The following is a 27,084-nucleotide window of genomic DNA, read 5'->3' as shown; positions in this document are numbered from 1 at the left end:
TGAAAAAGACAACTTCAGGGAGCCTGAACTGGAGCACCATCTAGATCAGAAAACTTGGCATAATTGTTCTGGTCTGTGAGAAATAATTCCATTGATGGCTATCCCCATTTGCAAATGATGATCTTCAGCACTGGGTCCTTGAGCAACCACTCATGGTTGTCTGAAATGTCTGTTGTGGTGATCTACTAGTGAGTCCTGTATACATGGAAGATGCAAGGCCAGTGGCATGATCCAGTGATGAATGCACAAATCTAAGCCAAATGGCTTTCTGGCAGAGTGGAGATGACCTGGTTCCTCCGTCTGTTGACATAAAGCCTAGTTGTGGTGTCGGATTGTGTCCATTATGTCCATGTGATGACTGCTGTGTAGATACACTGATTTCAACCACCCCGTCTGGTGCACAGGTGAAGTCTGGCAAACTGTATCACATAGGTGCATGAGGCCATACGTTCACGAGCCTGAGGCATATTCTCACTGATGTCCTTGATTGAGTTTGAAGTTGGTTGAGGAGGTTCCATCTTGACAAAGGTAGGCTCTCACTGACCTGGAATCTAACACAGCTCCTATGAACTCTCTGTTTGAGTCAGAGAAAGTGTGGATTTTTCTCGATTGACTTTGAGGTTCAGAGTGGCGAGTACCTTTAATGTTATTTGGTGACCTATTGAGGTGATCTTCCTCAGATGAACTAGTCATCTAGGCATGGACAGAACTGAATCCCTTCTTTCCTTAAAACAGCCTTCGTTAACAATTTCGAGGACCCAGTGGCCCAAGGTCATCTGAGTCTAGGCTTCCACAAAGTAAGAGTTAGTTGATGAAGGGGGGTCAAAGGAAGTGAACCTTGATAAGTTGTCAGGCTCTTGACACCTGCTTCCTAGTAGAGGATGCAGACTTTGCAGCAACAAAGGAAGAGGTGGAGGGTTGTTGTCGGAGGAACCTCTCTGTCTTGGCAGCTCGGAGGCTGACTGTGCAGAAGGACACTAACTGAAGAAAGCCCGTGGTCTGACTTGCTTCCTTCTTGGGACTGGAATGGAGCTTTGCCAATTTATGCCAGCTGCGGATCTGGTGTACAGTATTTTATTTTGAACATTTGCCTATTTTTGTTTAAGTCTTATCTGACACCCTGTTATGTTGCTGGAACATACCTCTGATCTCAATGTATATCTGCCCCAGGTCAATATAAAGTTACCTTTATATTACTGATGTCGCTCACAGATCTCTTTTTGTCCAATCTGAATGCTCAGCACCAGTTGGTTTTCCTTCAGTGCAAATGGGTTGAGTATGCTAAGGACCAAATTCTTTCATTAAGGGACATACTAGAGTAGGCTGTAGGAGGAATTCAATGTCTCTCAGATCTCAGAGTTCTAGGGTGTGCAACCACTGCACCATTCCTTCAAAAGTAGCAGTATGTGCTTCTGTCTGCAGCTGACCAGAGAGTCAGTGTGCAGGAGAGGAGGAGCAGGACCAGAACCAAACCTCCACCCCCTCCTCATCCCTTTTGTGATGATGAGCAGATACAGAGACACTATCCCTAAGCTGCTCTAGCATTTCAGTCTTCTCTTCCCTCCAGATCCTCAGCTGGTGTTAATTATGTATTACTATTATTAATTATTATTACTGTTGTTTATTACCATAGTGCCTCAGAACCTTATTCAACATGAACCAGGACTCTATTGTGCTAGGTGCTGTACAAACACAGAATGAAAATCACAGTCCCTGACACAAACAGTTTACAATTGAAGTAGTTCAATTACCTGAAGCCATCTGAGAATCTGATTATTATTTTGAAAATGCTACAAGCACCAATATAAAATAACCTGGGCATTTTGTTTCACAACAGCTACATGTTCTTAATATGTTTTCAAAAACAGCACTGCTGTGTACATTTATTCATTTTACTTAAATATTACAGTGAATTATTACCTATTACTAATTCTTTTAATGTTTTTTCAGATCAAGGGCTAGATTTTACCACATTCAGTTATGGTAAGTAGCACCTTACCGCACTGAAGTCAACAGAGCTACCAGCTAAGGTTCTGGCCCCGATCTTCTATGTTTACAGAAGTTCCTTGTTTCAATACAGAATTCCATCTGACTGGACGCAGATGCTCCAGTAGATTTAAAGGGTGTAAAATTTAAAGGGAAAATACCAGAACAGTAATAAATTCACTTACTATTGGCAACATCACTTAGGTTTACTTACTATTGACATAAGTGTTAATATATAGTGCTGCAAGCTCCGTCCATGGTGGCGAACCATTTTGGTATCAGCTGTAACCATCACCTCTACATATCTTGGATAGGAAAGAAAACGTTTTTTCCGGGAATGTGGATTGCTTCTATCATCCTCTATTGATAGATTTTTAGAAGCATACTCTAAAACTGTGGCCTTTTGTAAAATATTTAGGTCTTCATTTAAACTGCCATAGTCTGGAAAAGGTAAAGTGATTTTCTTCATCTCTTTTTCTGTAAGATAAAAAAACCCAGTTACTATAGCATGCAGTTTCTAAACTTAAAGAGAGTAAGGAGAAAGATTGCACAAAATAAAGTGCAAAAGCTGTAATATTTACAATCTGCTTCCAAAATTAATCAGTGTAATTACAAAACATTAGATAGGGAAGCCTGAAACAGGAATATCAAATTGGATATTTACAGTACACTATTATACAGTGTACAGTTGTCCCATATATGGTGTCATTGTAAGAAATGATATTTGTATTACCATAGTGCCTAAGTGCCCTAGTCAATGTGGACCAGGACCCTATTGTGCTAGGTGCTGTACAAACACAGAGCAAAAACATTGTCCTTGTCCCAAACAGGGGAAAGAGACGTATTACATACCTTTTAGAATGCAAATCATTTTAAAATTCAAACTGACAAGCTGGAAGGACAAGAGCAGTATGATGTCCACCTGCGTGAACCTCAGTTTAAAGGGTGAAATCTGATACAATGCAGTTGTAGACGAGACAACAACTCATTGTAATAGCTACACTCACCATCAAGGCTTACAGGAAACATGGACAAATAACACATAAAAGAAAGATCTCAGAACTGCTATACCCAATTGCTGTTTCTGCCCAGACTGTGACTGCACATGTTCAAAGGGGTTCTGCAAGGACACAGATTAATTGCATTAAATGTATGTGTAGGAGTCAAAGAAGCAAGAATTTGACACACAGAGGAGGAAGAAAGAGAGGACAAAGGAATACATAATCAAGGGCCAAGTTGTGGAGTCTCCCCGTTTGTGCTCCTCAATCACAAGGCCTGCTCCAACACCACTAGTCTCATCAAGGGAGGTAGGAAAGACAGAATGAAGTTGGGGCCATTGCCCTTCCCTTTCTGCCCCCCTCAGCCAACTAAGCTGAGCCAGCACAGGGAGGAGGAACTCATGATCTATACTTCCAGAGGGTGATGGAACTGTAATGCCACTGCAGCACATAGCTAGCCACAGCCAGGATTCCTTCTGACTTGCCTTTGGCACCAATTTCTCCCTTCCCCCACCCCACCCCCAATGTTCTTTAGCCCATAATATGATCTGAATGATTTTGATACTATAGCACAAAACAAAAAGTTACCACTACAGTAATTGATACGTTAAGCATAGAAAAGTCTTATGCATGCACAGGTGCTGCTTTTCACATATATTTCATAAGCTTTATTAAATGTCAAAATGAGCAGTGTATTTTCATGATAATAAAGGGCATTATCATCTAGTGAGCAAAAAACATACACATTTAAAACATTTACAATCAATGTTTACCAAATACTCAAACAACTCAGAAGAAACTGTTCTGTACAATCAAATAAATAACACAACTTTAGACAAATAAAAATGTAGAATACATTAGCAATAATGTTGCTTAAGTTTGTGTTTACCTGAAAGACTGGAAAGGTACCAGTTCTGGTCTCTTCAGGTAAATAATGTATGTTTTATAATCTTCCATGAAAGGGTTGAAATTGTTTTTCTTTAAAATAAAACAGGGACATTAAATACAAAAAATTACATTTAAATAGTAAAATTGTGACACAAACCAACAAAAGCCAGGAAGTTTATAAACAAGGCTGACACTGAAGACTTAATTCAGGTCATTACAGGGATTTTGTTTTGTTTACACTTTTATGTCCTTACTCTCATTTAAACATAATTTTTTGTATTTAATTAATTAAGGGCTTGAATTCTTTGTGCACCCAAAACCCCTAGTTCCAATTTGAGGAGACATACCTGTGCTAGCTCTGATAGAGCACAGTCTTAGAGGCACAAGCTCCAGGAGGGGCATGCCACCCTGACTATGTCCCAAGAGTCTCCTATGGGTACATGCTCAGGGCACCTAGCCCCTTCCATCACTTGTATTGCCAGGGCTACCCACTATTTTTAGCACACTAGCTTGATCAGCACTAGGGCAGGTATATCTCCTCAAACGGGATTACACCCCCAGCTTGAAGTTCAGACATACCCTAAGACACCCAGACTCCCTATACAATACCTGGGGAGAGTTAGGCCCCAGAGAATGGGATTCACAAAAGCCAGCACACTGACCAAGGAGCTGCCTAAGCTAGCTAGAAGGAAATACCAAAGAGAGGAACTTGGCCTAAGCCTTGCCTTCAAAGAGACTCAGCACCTATGCCTGGGCTGGTGTCATTCTTGTTACTGCTCTAGCCCAATGTATATGAACTATCTGGCAAATGACCTATCTGGCTTTAGGATTAAACTCGATAAGTTTATGGAGGAGATGGTATGATACGATAACAAGATTTTGGCAATTAATTGATCTTTAAATATTCATGATAAATAGGCCCAATGGCCTGTGATGGGATGTTAGATGGGGTGGGATCTGAGTTACTACAGAAAATTCTTTCCTGGGTATCTGGCTGGTGAATCTTACCCATATGCTCAGGGTTCAGCTGATCGCCATATTTGGGGTCGGGAAGGAATTTTACTTCAGGGCAGATTGGAAGAGGCCTTGGAGGTTTTTCACCTTCCTCTGTAGCATGGGGCACGGGTCACTTGCTGGAGGATTCTCTGCTCCTTCAGGTCTTTAAACCATGATTTGAGGACTTCAGTAAGCTCAGACATAGGTGAGACGTTTATTGCAGGAGTGGGTGGGTGAGATTCTGTGGCCTGCATTGTACAGGAGGTCAGACTAGATGATCATAATGGTCCCTTCTGACCTTAATATCTATGTATTTATACACAGTGGAACAGTTCCAACAGAAGAGACAGGGAGCCCTGCTACAGAATATCCCCATAGCCTGGTAGTTAGGGTATTCTCCTGGGAAGTGGGAGACAAAAGTTCAAATCCCATCTCACATTAGGCAGAGGCAGGAATTGAACTTGGTCTCGCACATCCTGGGTGAGTGCCCTAATTGCTGAGTCATAAGGGAGGAGCTGCTGCTACTCTTCCTCCTTTCTGTCCTCCAGCTGTTTCGTGTTGGTTTAGATGTGCTTTGAGAACATCTACCGGATCAGGCCCCAAATGCAATATAGGTGGAAAACGCCTATGTTTTGAATCCTACTCAGAATTATCAGTGAGTGAGGTGCTGAGCCGCTGTGCGCTGTCAGGACTGAGGCAACTTTGCGCATGCTCAGCAGCAGAACCTTAAGTACCTCGGGACTTCAGGCCCCTGCATAATTAGGAGGCACCTGAACAGGGGTTTTTAAAATGCCAGTAAGGCCTAAGTGCTGGATTTAGGTGCTTAAGTGGCACCAAGACTCCTAGTTCCCCTTGTGACTCCCACTCTGGGTGTCTAAAGCAAGCCAAACAAAATAAATAATCCAAAGTCTGATTTGCCTGTCAGAGGCTAACAGTGGATTAACTCTGTTGAAGTCAGTGGAGTTATTCGGATATAAAATCAATGTAAATGAGGAGAGGCAATCAATGTAAATGAGGAGAGGCACCCAACAGCAATTTTCTGAAGGCATCTTCTACAGAATACAAAAGCTGTGAATCTACTTGTAAATGGCTATTAGCCAGGACAGGCAAGGAATGGTGTCCCTAGCCTCTGTTTGTCAGAGGGTGGAGATGGGTGGCAGGAGAGAGATCACTTGATCTTTGCCTGTTAGGTTCACTCCTTCTGGGGCACCTAGCAATGGCCACTGTCGGCAGACAGGATACTGGGCTGGATGGACCTTTGGTCTGACCCAGTAGGGCTGTTCTTATGTTATGGTTCTGCTACTTTTCACTAGTAAATGAATCTGATCCTTTATTTTTTAGCACAACTCTGTCTGAACAAGTACAGCAAATACAGCAAAGGTTTTCAGTAGAGCTGATTTGTTATCTGATATTTAAAAAATGGAAATGCTAATTATTCTGTGACGATCCAATCATAAAGGGTCACATTCTCCTACCCTTACTCACAATGAGTAGTTCCATATTCCATGAGGTACTACCATGCACTTTGATATCAGTGCAAATATGTAAGGCGTAAGTGCTCAGTGAGAGTAAGGGTGACCGAATATGGCTACAAATGCATAACATTACTCCTAATATTTTTAAAAGCACTGAACTATAATTTATGCCCACAGTTAAAAGAAAAATTACCATACAATTTCCCATGCACAGCCACATGACTACATGTAAGGGGGCTTAACTGGGTTTTAGTATCATAATTCACTTGATTGTGAAAACAAAGGTATCATTTTTGAGAGCATTACACTCCAGGGAAAGCAAGCTGGTGGAGGAGTACTCCACAAATAGTATGTAATTGAATTGGCATACAAGTCACTGGACAACGTCCAGTAATGTGCCTTCAGGAGGTCACTGTATCTCCACTATGTGTTGCCATATGTTGTCCGCCTTCAGAACCAGGAAGAGCTTACAAGAGGATGGGGATTGGGATACAATGAACAATATCAACAAAGACCTATTAAAATTAGAATCTGGCAGCTTTCAGAAAACTTACAATTATCAATTTAATATGTCGATGGATCTGATCTGTGAAGATATGTCTACACTGCAAAAAGCAGTAGAGAGTCTCAGAGCCCGGGTCAAATGACAGGCTATAAATAGCAGTGCAGACATTTCTGCTTGGGCTGAAGTCTGGGCTCTAAGACCCTCACCAGGTTTCAGAGCCTGGGTGCCAACCCAGCAGGAATGTCTACACTACTATTTTTAGCCCTATAGCACAGGCCCCATGAGCCCAAGGTAGTTGACCTGGGCTCTGAGACTTATTTCCATGAGGGTTTTGTTGCAGTGTAGACGTATCTTGAGAGGCTTACCATGCCTATGTGTTTAATCTTTGAAAATCTAGGGCAAATTTAAGTTTTGGAGTATGAATGCTTTGAAAAACTTTATTTTAAACTGGAGACGCAGTTATGATGTGGGATACTTGTTCACAGCTGCACATTTATAAATGTTCATGAAAAAAATCAGATTGTGATCTCATTTATGCTCATGTTAATTCATAACCATTCACTATCAAGGAATTGTTCAGTAGTGCTATGTCATACAATGCTACCGAATTACAATTCAAGAAAAATAGTGGATATATTTGTGACAGATATGGGAGTTTCCTGCAATCTCTTTTAGAGATCTTACTGTATTAAGTTTATGCATCATTTCAGGCCAGGAATTTTATGTAATTCCATGGGAGAAGGTAACCACAGTCCTCCAAGAACTAAAAACAGTGGGGGGTGATTAGGCAAATTCACTCAGATTGTAATATCTACAGAGTGGTACCACCTCCTGAGGAGGCTTGCCTGTACTAGTTCAGATTGGATTTTCAAGAGGCCAACAGACAAAAACAAATTTTTGGATAAATAGCCTGAGTTTAAACTGACTCAGGGATTTTTTTCTGATCCAGCAAACAGAACCTTCTGTCCAATCCTTAGATGAGGTGGGAAGGACTGACATCAACCAAAGCCCTTATGGAGATGGGGGTTCTTTTGTGCTTTTTAATACATTTTCTCTGTAATACTTTTACCTTAAGAATAAATGCTCTTGCTTAGAAAAAACTGCACTGTAACTTAAAACTGTGGGCAATTACTCTGTTTATAGCCTCTGAGGAGAAAAGCAAAACAGGCCTGCTTAAGTAGTCTGACCTGCTGGAGAATTCACACTGTAGGCAGGGAATAGTACAGCCTGGGGAAAAAAACCCAGTCAGGAGGGGGAGAGACGCATGTCTCCACCCAAGAGAGATAGCTGCTTGTGATCCAGAAGCCTCAGTGGGTGCCCTTGGTGGGCCACAGAGGAGGAATACCGGAACAGTTGGCCTGAACTGTGACAATATTGAATTAACAAAAGGAGACTTAGCCCTTGCTCTCTAAGCAAACTTCTGGCAGTTTCACTAAAGGAGTATTTCTGAACTGATTTAGTAAACTGGGTGCAAGTTTGTGAATAGATATTCTTAGGTTGGTTTAAAAGTAGCTTAATTTGGTTATGCACAAATTTATACCGATTTAACTCAATAGTTTTAGGCCTTGTAGAATCTCTGATTTAGGTGAAATAATTAGTGTGACAGTGAACTAGTCTGCTCCTATATTCTGCTCTGTCTGTCTACACAGCCAGAGAGCTTCAGCCATTAAACACCCCACTTCAGTTTATCTACATTGGCTCTTTCCACTACCTTACTGATCCATACACCATACATTAACAACAGTTTCACCTCTCTTCTCTGCTGAGGAAATGGAAGAGCTCACAACCCAGAGAATGTTCCTGGTTCTGACCCTGCTAGCCTCCCTCTCTCTCCCCTACACTTGCTTCCTGTGCCTTCTTATTCCTTCTGTGTTGATGGGCCAATTTGATCGTTAATCCTCGCCCAGCCCATTCTAACCCACTAATTAGGCCCCCATCAGGTCCATCCTGGGGGGACTTAATTGGTGTTTAAGTGACTAGAGTGCTGGCTCAGCTGTTGATTCCCAGCGCACTCTCACAATTACCTTTACAAAGCTAGTTTCCCAGAATCTTTCATTTTGTGGATATGATGGAAAGGGTAGAGAATGAAATGAGTTTTCTTTTGGATTTGATTAGAAAAACTGCAAAATCTGACACACCAGTGAAATGGCAGTGACCATGATTTGGATAAAGGATAATGTGTAGTTTTTTTAAAAAGTGCAATTATTATTAATTTTGTTTATTACAGTAGTTCCTAAAACTAACCAAGAATGGGGCCTTATACAAACCTAGTGCAAGAGCAGACATTGAACAGAAATATAAAAGACAATGTCAGATCAGAACTCAAAAATTATAACTGGCGGTGTAATATTTACATGAATTTGACTGAAACTCTTGCTTTTTTTTTTTAATACAAGGAATAATCTGATGACTGATATTTCCATGATTTTCAAATAAAGTACAAACTACCTGATAGACAATACCAATCAATGGATATCACCATGTTTTTAAAGTAACCTTCAACAAAATACATATATAGAAATATAATTTATATGCCATTTGTAATGCACAAGATTAAACTGTATGATCATAATGGTCCATTTGTGCCCTTAAAATCTATGAGTCCACAGAATTTTTATCTTATACTTACTGCTTCCAAGTTTAAAATCCACCTAACAAGATTCTAGGAATGTTACTGTGTCACTCTGAAGCCTAAAATGTCTTCTGAGTCAGCGTGAGGTGATGGAAGCAGCTACAAGCATGACAGAGCTCTTTTTGTTCAGAGTATAACCAACTTGAATCATTACTCAGTTTTGCGGTCTGTTACCGTACAATTTTTAAGTTCTCAGCCATTTTGACTTTATGAATTATACCGGTGAGGTGTACAGTTATAGTAAGGCATGTATCTATGTCATGCCAAGAGTCCTGGATCACTGTCAGATTAGAGGTAACTCAACTAATCACCACCCTTCCTCCACAGCTAATCTATTTACAATTTCATTGACTGTATGAAGGGAAACTGCATAGACGGTGGATTACTTGGCTCAACTGCCACACCTATGCGCCCAACTGCCGCCCACACATCCCTCCCAACACAACACCCCTAGACTTAAATCAACACAATCACCCAACCACTACACACAATAACCCCAAACACACATAGCTCCTCACCGCAGCACACCCCCCTCATTTGCCACTCCTAAAAATCCACACAACTTTCCCAGAACAACACAACCCACACACAACACAACCAGCACACACAATAACCCCACACATAGCTCCTTACTGCAGTACACATCCCATTCACCATCAGCACAAGTCTCCCAACACAACCCCAAACATAAATCAACACAACCACCCACACAACAGCAATATCTGTGGTCTGTTACTGTCCAATTTTTAAGTTCTGAGCCATTTTAGGATTGTTATTGTTTTTACAAACAGCTGGTCTTACTAATTAAAGCCAGGTGACAGGATGGGCTTTCAGCTACTAGTATGTGATAAGAGATTTCAAAGATTAAAATCACAAGCACAAACTACTAAAACCACACCACTACACATTTTCAGGGCATTGATATTTTCAAATATTTAATTATATATTCCTTAAGAGGAAAGGGTACAGTCTGACTTTCTTTTGACCACTATCCTCCTGAGAAAAGATGGTAATTGTGAATTTTCAGCGTTGCATGTACATGCAGAATGAGCACACATTGGTTTCAATCTCATCAAAACTAAAGAATTCATTAAACAGGATGCTTCTCAATGCCAGGTCAAACCAAACATCATAACCTACTTTCTCCAGTTTTCTACTATGAAGCTGCACACATTTGTGCTTTCTTTGAAGTCACATAAACAAAGCCCTTATGCTCATATTAAAAGCACAAGAAAGGCATCTATTATGTCAATAGGTTTAAAACACTTAGACACAATGAGGAATACTTCTAAAATGGCACTCTTATAATAGTAAGTTGATATCCTACTGTTTGGAACTAAAGTTGACACCTAGAATCTCAAATAAATTATTTCTAAACCCACTCCTTGGTCTAGATGTGGAACTTTGAAGGTAGCTGCAGATGTCTTTTTCCCCCTGTTTCCTCACGTTGCAGTCTTCAATAAACCATTAAGATGCATGCATGTCTACACACACAAGTGTAGAAAAATGTACACTATACTACAAAAGCACAACGCGGAATTACAGACCAGTCAGCTTAACTTCAGTACCCAGAAAGATAATGGAGCAAATACTTAAGCAATCAATTTGCAGGCACCTAGAAGATGATAAGATAAGTAGGGCCCTGCTAAATTCACGGCCATGAAAAATGCATCACAGACCATGAAATCTGGTCTTCCTTGTGAAATCTGGTCTTTTGTGTGCTTTTATCCTATACTATACAGATTTCACAGGGGAAACCAGCATTTCTCAAATTGGGGGTCCTGACCCAAAAGGGAGTTACAGGGGGGTTGCAAGGTTATTTTAGGGGGGTTGTGGTACTGCCACCCTTACTTCTGCGCTGCCTTCAGAGCTGGGCTCCCAGCCAGCAGCCACTGCTCTCCAGCTGCCCAGCTCTGAAGGCAGAACCGCTGGCAGCAGCAGTGCAGAAGTAAGGGTAGCAGTACTGCAGCCTACCCTACAATAACCTTGCAAACCCACCCACCCACCCCCAATTCCCCTCCCGCCCACACACACACATCTCCTTTTTGGGTCAGGATCCCTACAATTACAACACCGTGAAATTTCAGATTTAAATAGCTGAAATCATGAAATTAACAATTTTTAAAATCCGATGACTGTGAAACTGACTGAAATGGACCATGATTTTGGTAGGGCCCTAGTGATAAGTAACAGTCAGCATGGATTTGTCAAGAACAAATAGTGTCAAACCAACGTAATAGCTTTCTTTGACAGGGTAGAGGGGAAGCAGTAGATGTGGTATATCTTGGCTTTACTAAAAGTAAGGGTTTTGATACTGTTTTGCATGACCTTCTCATAAACAAACTAGGGAAATACAACGTAGGTGGGGTACTATAAGGTGGGTGCATAACTGGTGGGAAAAGCATTCCTAGAGAGTAGTTATCAGTGGCTCACTGTCAAGCTGGAAGGGCATATCAAGTGGGGTCCCGCAGGGATCAGTTCTGGTCTGATTCTGTTCAATACCTTCATCAATAATTTATATTATGGCATAGAGAGTACACTTATAAAGTTTGTGGACAATATCAAGCTTATTAAGGGTTGCAAGTGCTTTGGAGGATAGGATTAAAATTCAAAATGATCTGGACAAACTGGAGAAATGGTCTGAAGGAAACAGGATGAAATTCAATAAAGACAAATGCAAAGTACTTCACTTAGGAAAGAACAATCAGAGCCACACATACAAAATAGAAAATTCCTGCCTAGGAAGGCATACTGCAGAAAGGCAGGGGGTTCATAGTGGATCACAAGCTAAATATGAGTCAACAGTGTAACACTATTGCAAAAAAAAAAAATCAAATATTCTGGGATGTATTAGCAGGAATGTTGTAAGCAAGACTCAAGAAGTAATTCCTCTGCTCTACTCCATGCTGATTAGGCCTCAGCTGCAGTATTGTGTCCAGTTCTGGGCACCACATTTCAGAGAAGATGTGGGCAAACTGGAGCAAGTCCATAGAAGAGCAACAAAAATAATTAAAGGTCTAGAAAATATGATCTATGACAGAAGATTGAAAAAATAGGTTTGTTTAGTCTGGAGAAGAGAGGACTGCAGGGGACATGATAGCAGTTTTCAAGTACATAAAAGATTGTTGCAAGGAAGAGGGAAAGAAATTGTCTTTCATCTCTGAGGACAGGACAAGAAGCAATGGGCTTAAAATGCAGCAAGAGTGGGCTAGGTTGGACTTTATGAAAAACTTCCTAATTGTAAGGGTGGTTAAGCACTGGAATAAACTGCCTAGGGAGATTGTGGAATCTCTATCATTGGAGATTTTTAAGAGCAGGTTAGACAAACACCTGTCAAGGATGGTCTAGATCAGTGCTTCTCAAGCTGTGTGATGTGGGGGACCAGCAATTTTTTTTTCCAATGTGCGCGCAGACCGGCTGCCAATGGCTGACGGACCGGCACCGGTCCGCAGACCGCCACTTTGAGTAGCACTGGTCTAGATAATACTTAGTCCTGCCTTGATTGCATGGGCCTGGACTAGAAGACCTCTCGAGGTCCCTTCTAGTCTTACAATTTTATGAAAATATAGATGTTTTAAAGCACTGTGCTACATCCATTATTTGCCCTTATGCTATTAGTAGTGCTTTTTTCCTTTCATATGCAAGTGAATCATCTCCTAAACTGTGAAGCTTTGAAAATTACTGCCAATATGTTGTGACATATACTAATCCTATGTTCCTCGGGTACCCCTTTTTCTGTTTCTCAATGTTAATATACTAATACAATATGGATATGTAATATGAATATACAATATTTTAAAAATGCATATAGTTAGAACAACAGTACTTACGCTAATGGTAAATATTAGATAATACAGTATATTATAGGACAGGAAGATTTAATGTATTACTTTTTAGATTTATTTGCAATAAATTTCATTTATTTTGTGAATCTACACAAAAATTGAAAATATGTTCCTGATGCTGAAAAATTTAATCTATGGAACAATCATTGTGAAAAATAAAACATGTGCATAAGTGTTTGAAAGACTGATGTATATTTTTGCAAGCTAATTTATTCTTACATTTAAAGTGGGACATTTGTTTTTCACCAATGTTTGTTAGGTCTATGTGAAACAAATAAAATACATTCTAAGGCCTCAGTGACAGCGATAGTCATTAATACCACGATGGAAAAACATTTTTTAAACATACAATTTGTTAAAACACTAAAAACCATAATGAACAGACATAGACATCAGAATTTAAAGTGTAACTATACCTGAAACTTCACAAGGTTTATGGGATTTCTGATAAATGTCATTTTTTAAATCTTCATGTCTGTATATAAGATGTGGTTTGTTATGATCATCTTCATGTTCATCTCCATCTGCCTTCATCAAAGGTTCTAAAAAATATTCACCATCATGTGCTTTAAAGGTGCCCATCTGAAAATAAGACAGAGGCCGTCAATGTATTTTCCTCTGAAAATTATATTTTACACCAGTGATTTTATGTGTGCAGTAAAATTTGTATGAAGTACTCAAAATTAACTACAAATGAAAATGTACTATATGCTCTATTATGCTGTCATTGAAGTTTCTGGGTTTTTTTAAAATTGTGTATTATACACAAATCTATACCACCACCCTCATTCTCTATGGCCCCAATCTTGCAAGTACTTTCACATATGCAGACCCTTGAGCCCACTCAAAGTCCCACTGACTTCCAGACTGGGGCTGAAGTTTGGAATTTTCTGCTCCAAGGTCAGCTCAGATTTGGGGAGCAGGGCAATCTTAACTACAGGGTTTTATCAGCATGTCAATTTCTGTGTTGAGCTGTTGCCCATTGTTTTTTGCAGATATAACGATTTTCTCTTAAAATTTCAATTTTACGGTACAGTAAAGCAACTCTTTTCTTGAAAACTAATCTACTTCAAAATTTATTTAAAATAAGGTTTTAATACATTTTCTTATAATGGTTTTCTGTCCTTTTGCTGAATGAAAGAACCACACAAACAACAGAGAAAAGTGACTGAGCATATAGGGGAATCATTTGCACAAAAGCAAAAAAAAAAAAAAAGTCCCCTGCAGACCCTTCAACTGAGACACCCTATACAGCATCTTTCCTTTTCTACCCTTCTTATAATTATAACTGTAACTTGTTGGTTATTTTATTTTATAAAAAGAAAAGGAGTACTTGTGGCACCTTAGAGACTAACAAATTGATTTGAGCATAAGCTTTCATGAGCTACAGCTTGCATCCGATGAAGTGAGCTGTAGCTCACGAAAGCTTATGCTCAAATTACTTTGTTAGTCTCTAACGTGCCACAAGTACTCCTTTTCTTTTTGCGAATACAGACTAACACGGTTGCTACTCTGAAACCTTTATTTTATAAAAGTACATGCACATAAGGAAGGTATACACCCGAAGGTAGAGCTTCTGGCAGTGGGGAAACACTATATTCTTATGCCTTTGGCTAAGGTTCATTTGGAATTCAGAAGGTTTAGAGCATGACCTGAAAATGAGGGTGCTACACAGTATATCCACGGAAATGCTGGTAGGCAATGATATTTTGCATATGACTAAGCCTGTTCATGTTGTAACCTGTAGTTAAAACAAATATTGTGCTGGGATCCCAATGAGAAATGATAAAGAGCCAGAAACTGCTCAGGGGGGAGGGGAAGGACCCTCCATCTCCACTGCAGCAGAAGAAATTAGTCTGTTTCCGGGTGTGGGAGGGGCAGAAACCAACTTCTGTATGGCAGAGGAAAAGCATTAAATAAGGTAAAGTACTTGTCCTGCATACAGGATGTCCCACTGAAGACAAATGAGGCATTGTGTAGCATCCAAGGACAGAAACCTTGTTGAATGCATTCCAAGTTCCCTCCAGGAAGGGGAGAGCTACGCATGAACTCATCCCATCAACTTGGATTCTGAGTTGAAGGGGATAAAAATCACTGACAAGGAGAAACTCCATCTCTTTATGCTCTCTGGACTCTGAGGGGCAGAGATTCCTAAACATAAGTAAGAGATCCCCATGTTGCTTGGCATGGGTCATCCCTAAAGAGCAGTTTATTATAGAAGTGTATATCGCCTTCTTAAATTTGAGACTAAATCCGGTGTGAATGTTTTCTGCTTTAACCTAGTAAATAACATTTCTTTTCTTAGTTAATAAATCTCTAGTTAATTTATTACAGGATTGGCAACAGGAGTTGCCTTTGGTTTGAGATCTGAGTAGAAATGACTTGGGATAAGTGACTAGTCCTTTGGGACAGAGAGTCCTGGAAAACACCACAAGCAGTTGTTTGTGCCTGCCCAGCATTGTGGAGAATCAATGTTGCTAGCATATGATTGGCCTTTTGCTAGTCACTTGTGGGCATAGAGAACCTATGAGGGATTAAAGAAAAATTTCTATTGGCCAGGGATATAGAATGATGTGAAAAATTATTGCAGGTCTTGTGAATTATGCCAAAAGGAAAAGACCAGCAGGGCCTCAGAAAGTTCTCCTACATCCCTTGCCTGTGATACAAAAGGTATTTTATAGGATAACAGTGGACACTATGGCCCCTAAGCCATGTTTTACCCAAAGGGGGAAGAAATATATCCTTGTGGTAGTGGATTTTGGCATTTGATATCCTGAAGCAGTAGCTCTAATAAACAGAGACTGATTCTGTGACAAAAGTCCTTTTCACTATTTTTTGCAGAGTGGGTTTCCCTAAAGAGATTTTATCTTACATGAAGTCAAATTTTATGTCTCAGCTTTTCAGTGAGTTATGGGAGTTGTGTGGGTTGAAACAAAAGCTGTCCCCTGTCACCCAGAGACAAATGGTCTGGTGGAGAGATTCAATGGACCCTTTAAAATCTATGCTGGATTATGATCTATTAATCCGATTGATCTGTCGCATGTGAATCCTGCCAAGATTACACCAAATATCATGCTGTCTGGAGTGGCTCATGACCATGAGTGCCAATCTCAGGACAGACCCTCCAAAAGCAGGGCAATAACCTCAAACTAGTTGTATGTTCTATAATCAGATTTCACCAATGCAGTAACAAGCATGAACTCCTAAAGCACTAGAACACCTTACCATGGAGTCACAGGCCAGACTGGGTAGGTGTTGACAGAAGACAGGAACAAGGGATTGGCTGGTTGAGAGGGAAGACAGGTTCAAGAACAAGAAATGGAAGCACTAGACAGCATGAAGCACCAGCATTCAGGGACTCTCTGCATAATCCATAGGACAGGACAGAAAAAGCAGGCAGGAGAAGAACACCTCAGAGGAAACGCAAGAGAGGGCAGCACGTAACAGCTAAGAGGTCCCAGTCAGCAACAGCAGCAACAGCCAGGAACGAGGCCCCAGAGAAAGCCTCTCTCAGAGAGCCTAGAATGGCTTGGAAAGGAGGTCCACAGGAAAGCTCCAATCAGAGCTTCGCAAAGGCAGCTAAAAGGTGGGGACCATAGAAGAAAGCCCCTATATAGGAGCAGTATGAAGCAATAGAAGAGAGGGGCCTGGGTAAACACCCTGTAGGTGGCAGCAGTGAAAATAACTGATAGTCAGGAAGACAAGGACACTGACTTCCCCCTCTAGATCCTACCACTACTGCTTCTGGTAGCGTACAGCAATTTGTCCTCAAAATTTTAAGGTTGGAAACCCCTTTTTCACAGTCAAACATTTTCATTAACCCCCCCCCCCCCTTACTTTTTTACTCTTCTGTAATACAGTAGAACCTCAGAGTTACTGATACCTTGGGTATGGAGGGTGTCCCTAACTCTGAACCAGGGGTAGGCAACCTATGGCACGCGTGCCGAAGGCAGCACACAAGCTGATTTTCAGTGGCACTCACACTGCCCGGGTCCTGGCCACCGGTCCGGGGGGCTCTGCATTTTAATTTAATTTTAAATGAAGCTTCTTAAATATTGTAAAAACCTTATTTACTTTACATACAACAATAGTTTAGTTATGTATTATAGACTTATAGAAAGAGACCTTCTAAAAACATTAAAATGTTCTACTGGCACTCAAAACCTTAAATTAGAGTGAATAAATGAAGACTCAGCACACCACTTCTGAAAGGTTGCCAACCTCTGCTCTGAACAAAACACAGTTCAGGCTCCCATCAGCTGACACTCCAGGCCAGGCTTCAGCAGCAGCTGAGCTCCCTCAACAAGGGCAGTTTCCTTGCAGGTAGCTTCTTTCCCTGGGTCGCACTGAGTTTGCAAGCTTGTCCCTCTCCCGTCTGTGTAAACAGCGCATCCCCCTCCCAGCCGGAGGAAGGGCAGGTAAAAACAATCCCCCTCCCCGCAGGGTGAAAGCAGTGCAGACCCCGGCGCTGCTCCTGCTCTGCTGGCTCCAGCTGCCTTGGGCTAGCAGCCCCAACATCTTCACCGCCAAGCTGTAAGTGGCTGCCCCACATGTGGGGGTGGGGGTGGGAATGGAAACAGGCAGCCCAGATGTGCCTACTTTTAGATGCAATACAGTCACAGTACAGTATTTGCTTTTTTTTTTTTTTTTGGTCTCTGTTGCTGTATGATTGGTTACTTCCGGTTTCACATGGTGTCCAGTTGACCAGTCAGTCCGTAACTCTGGTGTTCATATCTTTGAGGTTCTACAGAGTATGTATCAGTGATAATAATGATAAGCCAATGTGAGTTATTTTTGAGTATGTTTAGAGAGGTTGACAGAGAATACTTGGCCTTGAAGGGTAACGATATGCAAGGAGTAAGATTTTCTTTGCTTTATATTATAATAAAAATTTCAACACGTTACAGTTCCCGATTGCCTTTTGTGACCCTCCTGAAAGTTACACCTATTTGTTGGGAAGAACAGGTGAACAGGAATTGGGTAGTATCCTTTCGAATAGTAGGTGAGCCCTCTAGTGGTGATCAACATACTATGTCTAGTAATCTGTCAGAGTAGTAGCATATTTTATGGTTATGTCTACACTGCTGTTAAACACCCACGGCTGGCCCATGCCAGCTGACTCAGGCTCACAGGGCTCAGGCTGCAGGACAGTTTAATTGCGGTGTAGATGTTCAGGCTCAGGCTGAAGCCTGAGCTCTGGGGCCTTTCCACTTCACAGGACCCTTGAGCATGGGCACCAGTGCAAGCCCAAATGTCTATTGTGACCCACTGAGGCAGACAGACAACTGAGAATACCAAATTCAGGACAAAAGTAAACTTGCTAGCCAGTGTGGTGAAACAGAACAAATCAGAAATGCAGCCTGCTTAGGTATTCCAGTCCTCGATTCAACACCCAGACACCAGATTTAATGATTAATGGTTATTTAAAACCAATTTCATCAAACAAAAGGTTCTCCAGATCCCAAAGGACCAGCCACATACCCAGGTCAATATATAACTCAGATCTTACCCAATAATCACACTATTGCCAATCCTTTAATATCTAATATCTAAAGGTTTATTTATAAAAAGAAAGAGATGAGAGTTAGAATTGGTTAAACGAATCAAATACATACAATAATAGCAAAATTCTCGGATCAGACAAAGTAGTGATGGCATAAACTGCTAATTGGTTACGTTTCTGATTGCTCCCAAATAATTGGAAAGTCCTCGGTCCCTTGGCTAGAATGCTCCCATTAGTATAAGTCCATAATCCAGAGATCAGAGCAGGAAAGAGGCAAAATGGAGATGTTTCCAGGGCCTTTTATAGCTTCTGCCAATGTGGAGGGAAACCCATTGTTCCAAACAAAGCCCTCAGCACAGCTTGTAGAAAAATACAGGTAACAACATGGAGTTTAGAACCACATGGTCTCATCACATGCCCTTGCATGCTTTGAAAAAAGTCATAGCAGAGGGCATTGCCCATATTCTAGCTAGAACATTCACAGGAAGGTTCATCAGGTAGGTATACGCCTCTTCTATATGTAAGGTGACTGTTGCCCCCTTACTAACATTCAGTGGGGGATGTTTTAGTTGCTAGTTCCCAGTACTAAAAGGGGGAAGGGTCGATGGGGAATCAGGACCCTGAGACTGACAGCCCCCAGGAACAATGGGGAGAGGCCACTGCTCCAGGTCCGCCTGAATGACAGGGCCAGCAGGCTAATCAGGGAGTCAGGAGGCCAGGGAGGTCCCGTCCTCCGTGTGAGCGGGGTTTGTCTGAGTCAGACAGAGTGGGGCTGAGCTAAGGAGAAAGCAGGGGCCCAAGCTAAGCTGGAGAGCAGAGCTGTGCCAGATCCAGATCCAGAGGGACCAGAAAAGCAGCCCAGAGAGAGCAGACCCTGTCCTGGGAGCAGAGCTGCAGCCCCAAAGCCAGAGGCACAGCCCGGAGAGAGCAGACTTGCCCTGGGAGGAGAGCTGCAGCAACCAGAGCCAGAGGGGCCAGAAAAGCAGCCCACGAAGCAGGTCAGTGCTGGGAGCAGAGTCACAGAAGCAGCCTGCAGAGCAGACCTGTCCTGGGAGCGGAGCTGCAGCAACCGGAGGCAGAGGGGCCAGAAAAGCAGCCCACGAAGCAGGTCAGTGCTGGGAGCAGAGTCACAGAAGCAGCCTGCAGAGCAGACCTGTCCTGGGAGCGGAGCTGCAGCAACCGGAGGCAGAGGGGCCAAAGAAGCAGCTCAGGGAGCTGGAGGCAGAGCAGCAGCAGCAGTGCAGAGACAGAGTGGTGGAGCTGGGGCTGGAGCAGTCCGGAGCTGGGTGCGGTGAGCAGCTGGGGAGACCAAGGGGGACCCTGGACAGCAGGCCCAGCACAGGGAGACACCTCAGCCAAGGGGCTCTGCAGGTTAGGCTTGGATCATAACCCCGACAGGGCTGGGGCGACACTGGGAAGAAGGGTCCTACCACTTAGAGCCTGAGAGCGTGTGGCCACCACCAGAGCTAGTGTCCAACCCACAGCATCCCTGCAGCACAGTCAGGGCCTGAGAAGAAGGCCTGGGACTTACAAGGAACAGACTGTGAACTGCCCTGACATTCCAGAGACACTGTTTGTGATGTTCCCTGCCACAGAGCGGGTTGATGTTTCCTTTAACCTTTCTCATTTTTCCTTATTCTTTTTAAAATTAATTGTTGATTAAATAACTTGCATTTGCTTTAAATTGTATATAATGGTCAGTGGGTCAGAGAAGTGCCCAGTGCAGAGAGAGTACCCTCGAGTGGGAACACCCTAGCCCCTGTCCTAGGTCACCACAGCAGGGTTGGGGGTCAAGACCCCCAGGAATCCTGGGCCCAGCCTTGTTGGGGTTACGAGGACTCTGCCAGACAGGAAAATGGAAGGGGAGTCCTCAAGGGCAGGGAGGCCACTGGGTAAAGGAAGTGGGAGCGAGGACTCAGATCCTTTCGCTAGCCCACTTCACCAGGGTAGTACAGAAGCCAGGACAGTTCCTCACAACAGCGGGACTATTCCCGCTTACATATAGTCCATTGTGAGTTACGTGTTCTTTGATGGGCAATTCAACTTGAATAGTCCCTTCACAATATGCTGGCCAGACTAGAAGTAAGCTGCCTTGTGAGTGTGACCACAGGAGCGAACACATTTGAAATACAGGTATATAGTCAATATTCATAACTTCAGATACAAAAATGATACTTGCATACAAACAGGATAATCATTCAGCAAATCATAACTTTTCCATTGACACCTTACATAGCATACTTTGTACAAGATTTGTTGCAATTCTAGAATAGTGGTAGCAACAATGATCTACACATGGTCATATTTTTTAATCATATGAAGTGACATCTATACTGCAATTAAACTGCCCCTTAGCCCGATCCCTGCGAGCCCAAGTCAGCCGGCACAGGTCAGCTGCAGGTTTTTAATTGGAGTGTAGATCCTACCCTATGTCACCACATGTAACTAGGCCTTGAATGTGATGTAAGTAAACACAGTTACATGAGTCCACTGTGTCTGTTTGACGCTTTCATATTATGCATGCTGTGTAAACAGCAAGAGACAAAACACCCCCCATAATTGATACATCCATTTCCCCACCACTGCCTCCTCTCATGCCTCACTCTGCAGAGGTAGGACTTTCTTGGTGTCAGATAGATCTAAATTCTTGGCAATGCCTGGGCACACAAACAGCCTTCAGGTCTCTGTGGCACAGCATACGCTCAGCTCAACTTTCCCACACTCATTACTTTTGTGCTGTGTGGTTTTTGAGGGAAGGGGGGGGGGCAGCTCAGAAGCTGGGATTCCCGGCAACCAGAAGTTCTACAGCCTGTCAGAGACAGCCTTGAGTGGATATGACCTTCTGGTCCAAAAGTCCTAGGGGCAGAGAGAGGGAGGTCCTGTCACTCAGACTTAAGGAAGAAAGCTTTTGTTAAGATTTAGATTATTTCATTATTTGAATTACCAATACAGTCAACCCTAAGAATGGGGTAAGATTGACTTTATGCAGTGTGTACAGTTTTTATTTATACATTAATTCATTCTGTGGCCCCCTTCTCTTTACACTCTACACCTTATCTCTGGGCAGGGAAAACAAAAATCATTATAAAAATCAACATTTTAAATTTAAACTAGATTTTTTATTTACATGTTGCTACTATTTTTCTTTCTTTCCATTTTATAGTTTCAAATTACCAGAGTGGATAATTTGTACTTGTTTCTTTAATTAGTTTTCCAGTTGAGAATAGAATTTAAGATTTTACATAGAAATGTTTTCTACTAAGAAGTTTCACACTTAAAATGCTTGTCTATACCAAAAAGATAAGCCCAGTCATGTGCCTCCTTAATATCTTACAGTGAGAACACAAACTCAAACACAGAATTCAGTTGATAAGCAAACAGCTTGTGATAGGTTTTAGAGTAGCAGCCGTGTTAGTCTGTATTCGCAAAAAGAAAAGGAGTACTAGTGGCACCTTAGAGACTAACCAATTTATTTGAGCATAAGCATTGAAAGCTTATGCTCAAATAAACTAGTTAGTCTCTAAGGTAGCTTGTGATATATTTGTAACCAACATCTTGCAATATATTGAACTGCCAAAAGTCAAGAAAACTGAAAGGCCTGGACCAGGCTATATTCCTCCATCAGAGTTTGCTTTTTGAAATCAATAGGAAGTGTGTTCTTAAGTCACTTAAACAATTTTGAAAATTCCATTCTTAGGTGCATATTATATATATGCAAAAAGAAAGGGAGTACTTGTGGCACCTTAGAGACTATAGCTCACGAAAGCTTATGCTCAAATAAATTTGTTAGTCTCTAAGGTGCCACAAGTACTCCTTTTTGCGAATACAGACTAACACAGCTGCTACTCTGAAACCTGTTATATATATGGGCTCCCCTGAGGAACCTAATATTAGGCTTATATTTTTAAAAATTTTGGCTTGTGTATAGCAAAGTTCACAATAACTTTATTAATGTATTTAAAATCAAAATAGCATTCCATTGTTAACACTGAAGCTATTTTGTTTTGAATTAGCAGATTTTATCAATAATAAAAATACATAAAAATGTTTAGCTCCTGATTCTGCAAACCCTTATGTATATGCTTAACTTTTGGTTTAAGTAGTTCCACTGAAGTCAATGAGACAAGTGGTGTGGGTAATGTTATACAACTAACGTAAAATTTTTGTATCATCAGGGCCTTCATTTTCAATATTAAGGATTTTGTCTGCCAGTTTTGTAAATTTCAAATAAGATACCTTACCCCTAGTGGAGTTTAAAAACAAACCAACAAACAGCAACATTTATAATTTAGGTCATTATATATATCAATTTACAGTTACAATAGCACGTGTTTTCAAATCAGTTTTACAAATCCTCAGTCTAATTTAAATCAATTATTTTGTTTAAAAAAATCGAGTGATTTAAATAAATAATTTAACTTGCCTAGATTTAAAACATTCCATCCTGTCTCTGAGTGATCTTCTCTGTAAACGTTACTTTAGCTATCAGCTTTATGCTGTAGACTCACAAACCTTCCTCTCTGCTCCAGATCTGTCTTCCTCTATTCATAAGAAAACCTCAGCTTGTCTTTCTGACATTTCAATGTGATGACCAGCTCTCGACTAAAATTTAACATGGGCAAAACTGAGCTCCTGATCTCTCCACCAAAGACCTCACTTCTACTGTCTCTATTATCAAAAAGTGGACAACACCACAATCCTCCAAGTTGCTCAGACCCATAATCTCATTTCATCTTCATCTTTGATTTGGCCTTCTCTTTTGACCCACACATCCAGACAACAACTAAATCTTGCTGCTTCTTGCCACACAATACATTCAAGATCGACCTTGATGCCCACTACCGTGACTACCTGAATTCCATTCTTCTTGTCTGCTTTTTTCCCATAAACACCTTCAGGCTTTCTCCAATACAACATATCTAATATATGGGAAAAACTCTCAGTCAAAATCCATAAAGTCACCATTTTATCCTTCGTTCAATCTCTCCTTAAAACTCTATTCTGCTGTAACACACACAGAAAACTACCAACTGGTAAAGGATAGAAAGGAGACAAGTAGTGACTACTACCACTGGTAGGTTAAGAATTGTATCTACAGTTAATCTGTGATGAAATATCCAATTTTTGTTGTTACCTACCCCATCTTCACTCCCCTCTCAGCTGCCTATATGTTTGTCTAATTCACCTGTTATGTCTTTTCTTTTAGACTGCAACATCTTTGGGACAGTGACTGTCATTTACTATATGTTTATATAGTGCCTGTTACAGTGTTGTCTGGACGTGGCTGAGGCCTATAAGATCTACTATAACATAAATATTAAATAATAATATTTGGAACAAAATTGGAATGGTCCCTGCTCAGGGAGCTTTTTAAGATACATCTCACAAACCATCATGGCCAGAATACTTGCAATTAAACCATTGGAAAGTTAGAAATTTCTGCTTTGTATATTTGCTCTGAATATCAGACCATTTCATCACTTCATTCCCATTACCAAATTGCCTCTATTCCCCGTTTAATTTCTAACCAAATTTAATCACTGTTGTCTTGAAAACAAATGATGTACACCACTTGAAAAGATTAGAATCTGAATTTTTAACTGCAGGGGAATATGGAACTATGGACTATTACAATTATGCCATAAATGAAATGTGGAGAGGAAGCACACCAGGAATCAGAATGATCAATATTTTTATTACCAAATGTTAATTATGTAAATTACAAAGTTCTCTAGTTAAATAAAACAAAGTTCATATTTGAGTGGCCAGTGTGGTTACATCTCTTTGATACATTTGAGTTTGATTTCATAAAATAGTTCCTTTTTCTACATTCAAAAGATGTTTCAATGACCCAAATAAGTTAAAATTGAAAGAATGTTGGATGTCATCTGCTATTTTTCCCTTTGACAGATATTTTCTCCATTTAATAGGACTCTTATATTTCCCATTAAATCTGGAAAATAAACCATAGGTGACATAAGCAACAGCATGGATTGAAATTACCTCTAACCTTTGCTGGGAAAGTAATCTGCAGTATAAAAGTCTTGTGAAATAATTAAAGTTAACATTCAACAACATAGCAAACATACTGAAAAATGTATTTTAGTAAAGGCTGTGACAATCGTGAGTTAAGGCCCAGTATTTTGTAACGTGCCAGAGCTTGTGGTCTGAGGAGAAAGGAAGACAAGGCTTTAAGAAAGAGAGAAGTATGTTAGTTGCAGGAATTTCGAAAAGACAGTAATTGTGACCCCTATTACATATGAAGAAGCAAACACCACTACCTGTCTAGATGTCTTGCCAAAAGGATTACTCAAGAAAAAAAAAAAAAAAAAAGAGGGATATGAGCCGAAGATTACTTCTATGAGCCCAGGAGGAGTCAATAGAACCTCTCCAGAGTCCAGGTTAAACAAAACCTCAATATCATGCATGAGAATCACAAAAGAGAATGGGCAAGAATAAAAACACTCTTCTAGTTTAACAGAAAGAACCTGCATTTGTCATTTAATGCCCAAGCAGATCCCAGAATATCCAAATGTCAATGAAAGAAATTCATAGCGTGCTGTTTACATAGCAAAGTCAAAATCCCAGCTTTAGGGGACAGAAAAGCAAATGTGTGCATAGTGTCAAGTTAATGGGTGGGAAGTTAATCTCTCAAACTCAGGTCTTAGGCTACATCTACACTACGTGGTAGGAGTTTGATTTCAAGCTCATATACACGAAGCCCTCACCAAGCTAGTGTGAGTAAGGCAAATATAAGATTTTAGTGTAGCTATGTTGCACGGGCAGCGCAGCAGAGCTTAGCCATGCAGAGTACAAACCCACCTGAACCCTGTAGGTATGTACTCGGCACAGCTAAGCTGTGCTTCTGCAGCCAATGGTACCACAGGCACACTATTTATCTTTGTGCTAGCTCTCATCAAACTAGCACCAGGATGTGGATGCAAGCTGGGAATCACACCCCTAGCTCATAGTGGAGACGTAACCAAAGAAAGCTTGACAAGAGTTATTGGAGTGGAAAAAAGTCTCGGATTTGAAGCCACCAGTACAGTTCAAATCCCTAACTAAGACAGAAGTCTGGGTTTCGTTAGTTGCAAGTGGGGACATTATTTAGACCAGCAGTTCTCAAACAGGGGTCTGAGGCCCAGTGGGGGGCTGTGAGCAGGTTTCAGGGGGTCCTCCAAGCCGGGCTTGCATTATACTCATTGAGGCCCAGGGCAGAAAGCCAAAGCCATGCTGCCCTGTGCCCCACCAACCAGGGCTAAGCAGCTTAGCTTCACATGGCCCCCTGTGGCGTGCGGCCCCGTGCAGTTGCCCTCCTTCTTAATGTAGGCCCTGGCAGTTGTTGTGGCACAGCTGGGCTGTGGAGTTTTTATAGCATGTTTGGGGGGGGTCTCAGAACGAAAAAGGTTGAGAACCCCTGATTTAGACTGTTAGGTTCTTATACTTGTCAGTCCATCTAAAGAGAAATCATAGGCTTTAACACTGTAGCCAGTCTTGCAATCCTTTATTCATGAAAGTAATCCTTACTCTGTACGTAGCCCATTAATTCCAGTGGAACTACTCATATGAGTAAGGATTATTCACATAAAGCAGAAGAGCTGCAAGCTCCAGCCCTTATCAAACGGGATAACCAATCAATAGTACAGTGTTACCAATATGAAATGAGGTAGCACCAACAACATGAAACATAAAGCATGCTGTAATGCGGGGTGGAAAAGGAGGTTCTTGTAACACCCCTTGCACTTTTTCAATACATTAAAATATTGAATGAAAAAGAAACATTTACAGTTAAGCAATTCAAATAAGTATCCTAAAATTAACTAGCACAGCAGTTCTCAAACTGTGGGTCAGGACCCCAAAGTGAGTTGCAACCCCATTTTAATGGTGTCACCAGGACTGGTGTTAGACTTGCTGAGGCCAAGGGCCAAAGCCCGAGCCTCACCACCTGGGGCCAAAGCTGAAGCCTGAGGGCTTCAGCCCTGGGCAGCAGGCTTCAGGCTTTGGCTTCAACTCTGGGCACCAGGGATTAAGTTACAGCCCCCCGCCTGGTGCTGCAATCCTTGGGCTTTGGTTTTGTGCATGCGCGCGCACACACACACACCCCCACCCCCACCGGAGGCTGCAGGGCTCAGGCTTCGGTCACCCCTCCTGGGGTCATGTAGTATTTTTTGTTCTCAGAAGGGGGCCATGGTCCAATGAAGTCTGAAAACCTTTTGAAGGTTTTCTCTCCCCCCACCCCACTCTCCTGCTGGTAAC

General features: G+C 41.5%; 1 protein-coding gene across 1 annotated transcript in view; it reads right to left on the bottom strand.

Moving 5' to 3' along the window:
- Positions 1–27,084, bottom strand: part of ADAMTS20 (ADAM metallopeptidase with thrombospondin type 1 motif 20) — a 169,174-nt gene that overhangs the window by 120,301 nt on the left and 21,789 nt on the right. Inside the window, exons 3-4 of the mRNA XM_073331555.1 lie at positions 13,742–13,907; positions 2,201–2,463 (exon numbers count right to left, since the gene is read on the bottom strand). Of these exons, the coding sequence (XP_073187656.1) occupies positions 2,201–2,463; positions 13,742–13,907 (429 nt within the window). The remainder of the gene's footprint in view (positions 1–2,200; positions 2,464–13,741; positions 13,908–27,084) is intronic.

This window comes from Lepidochelys kempii, chromosome 1 (genome assembly GCF_965140265.1).
Source record: "Lepidochelys kempii isolate rLepKem1 chromosome 1, rLepKem1.hap2, whole genome shotgun sequence".
NCBI classification, from domain to species: Eukaryota; Metazoa; Chordata; order Testudines; family Cheloniidae; genus Lepidochelys; species Lepidochelys kempii.
The sequence above is the reverse complement of the archived record's forward strand: the minus strand, read 5'-3'. Positions and strand labels throughout refer to the sequence as shown.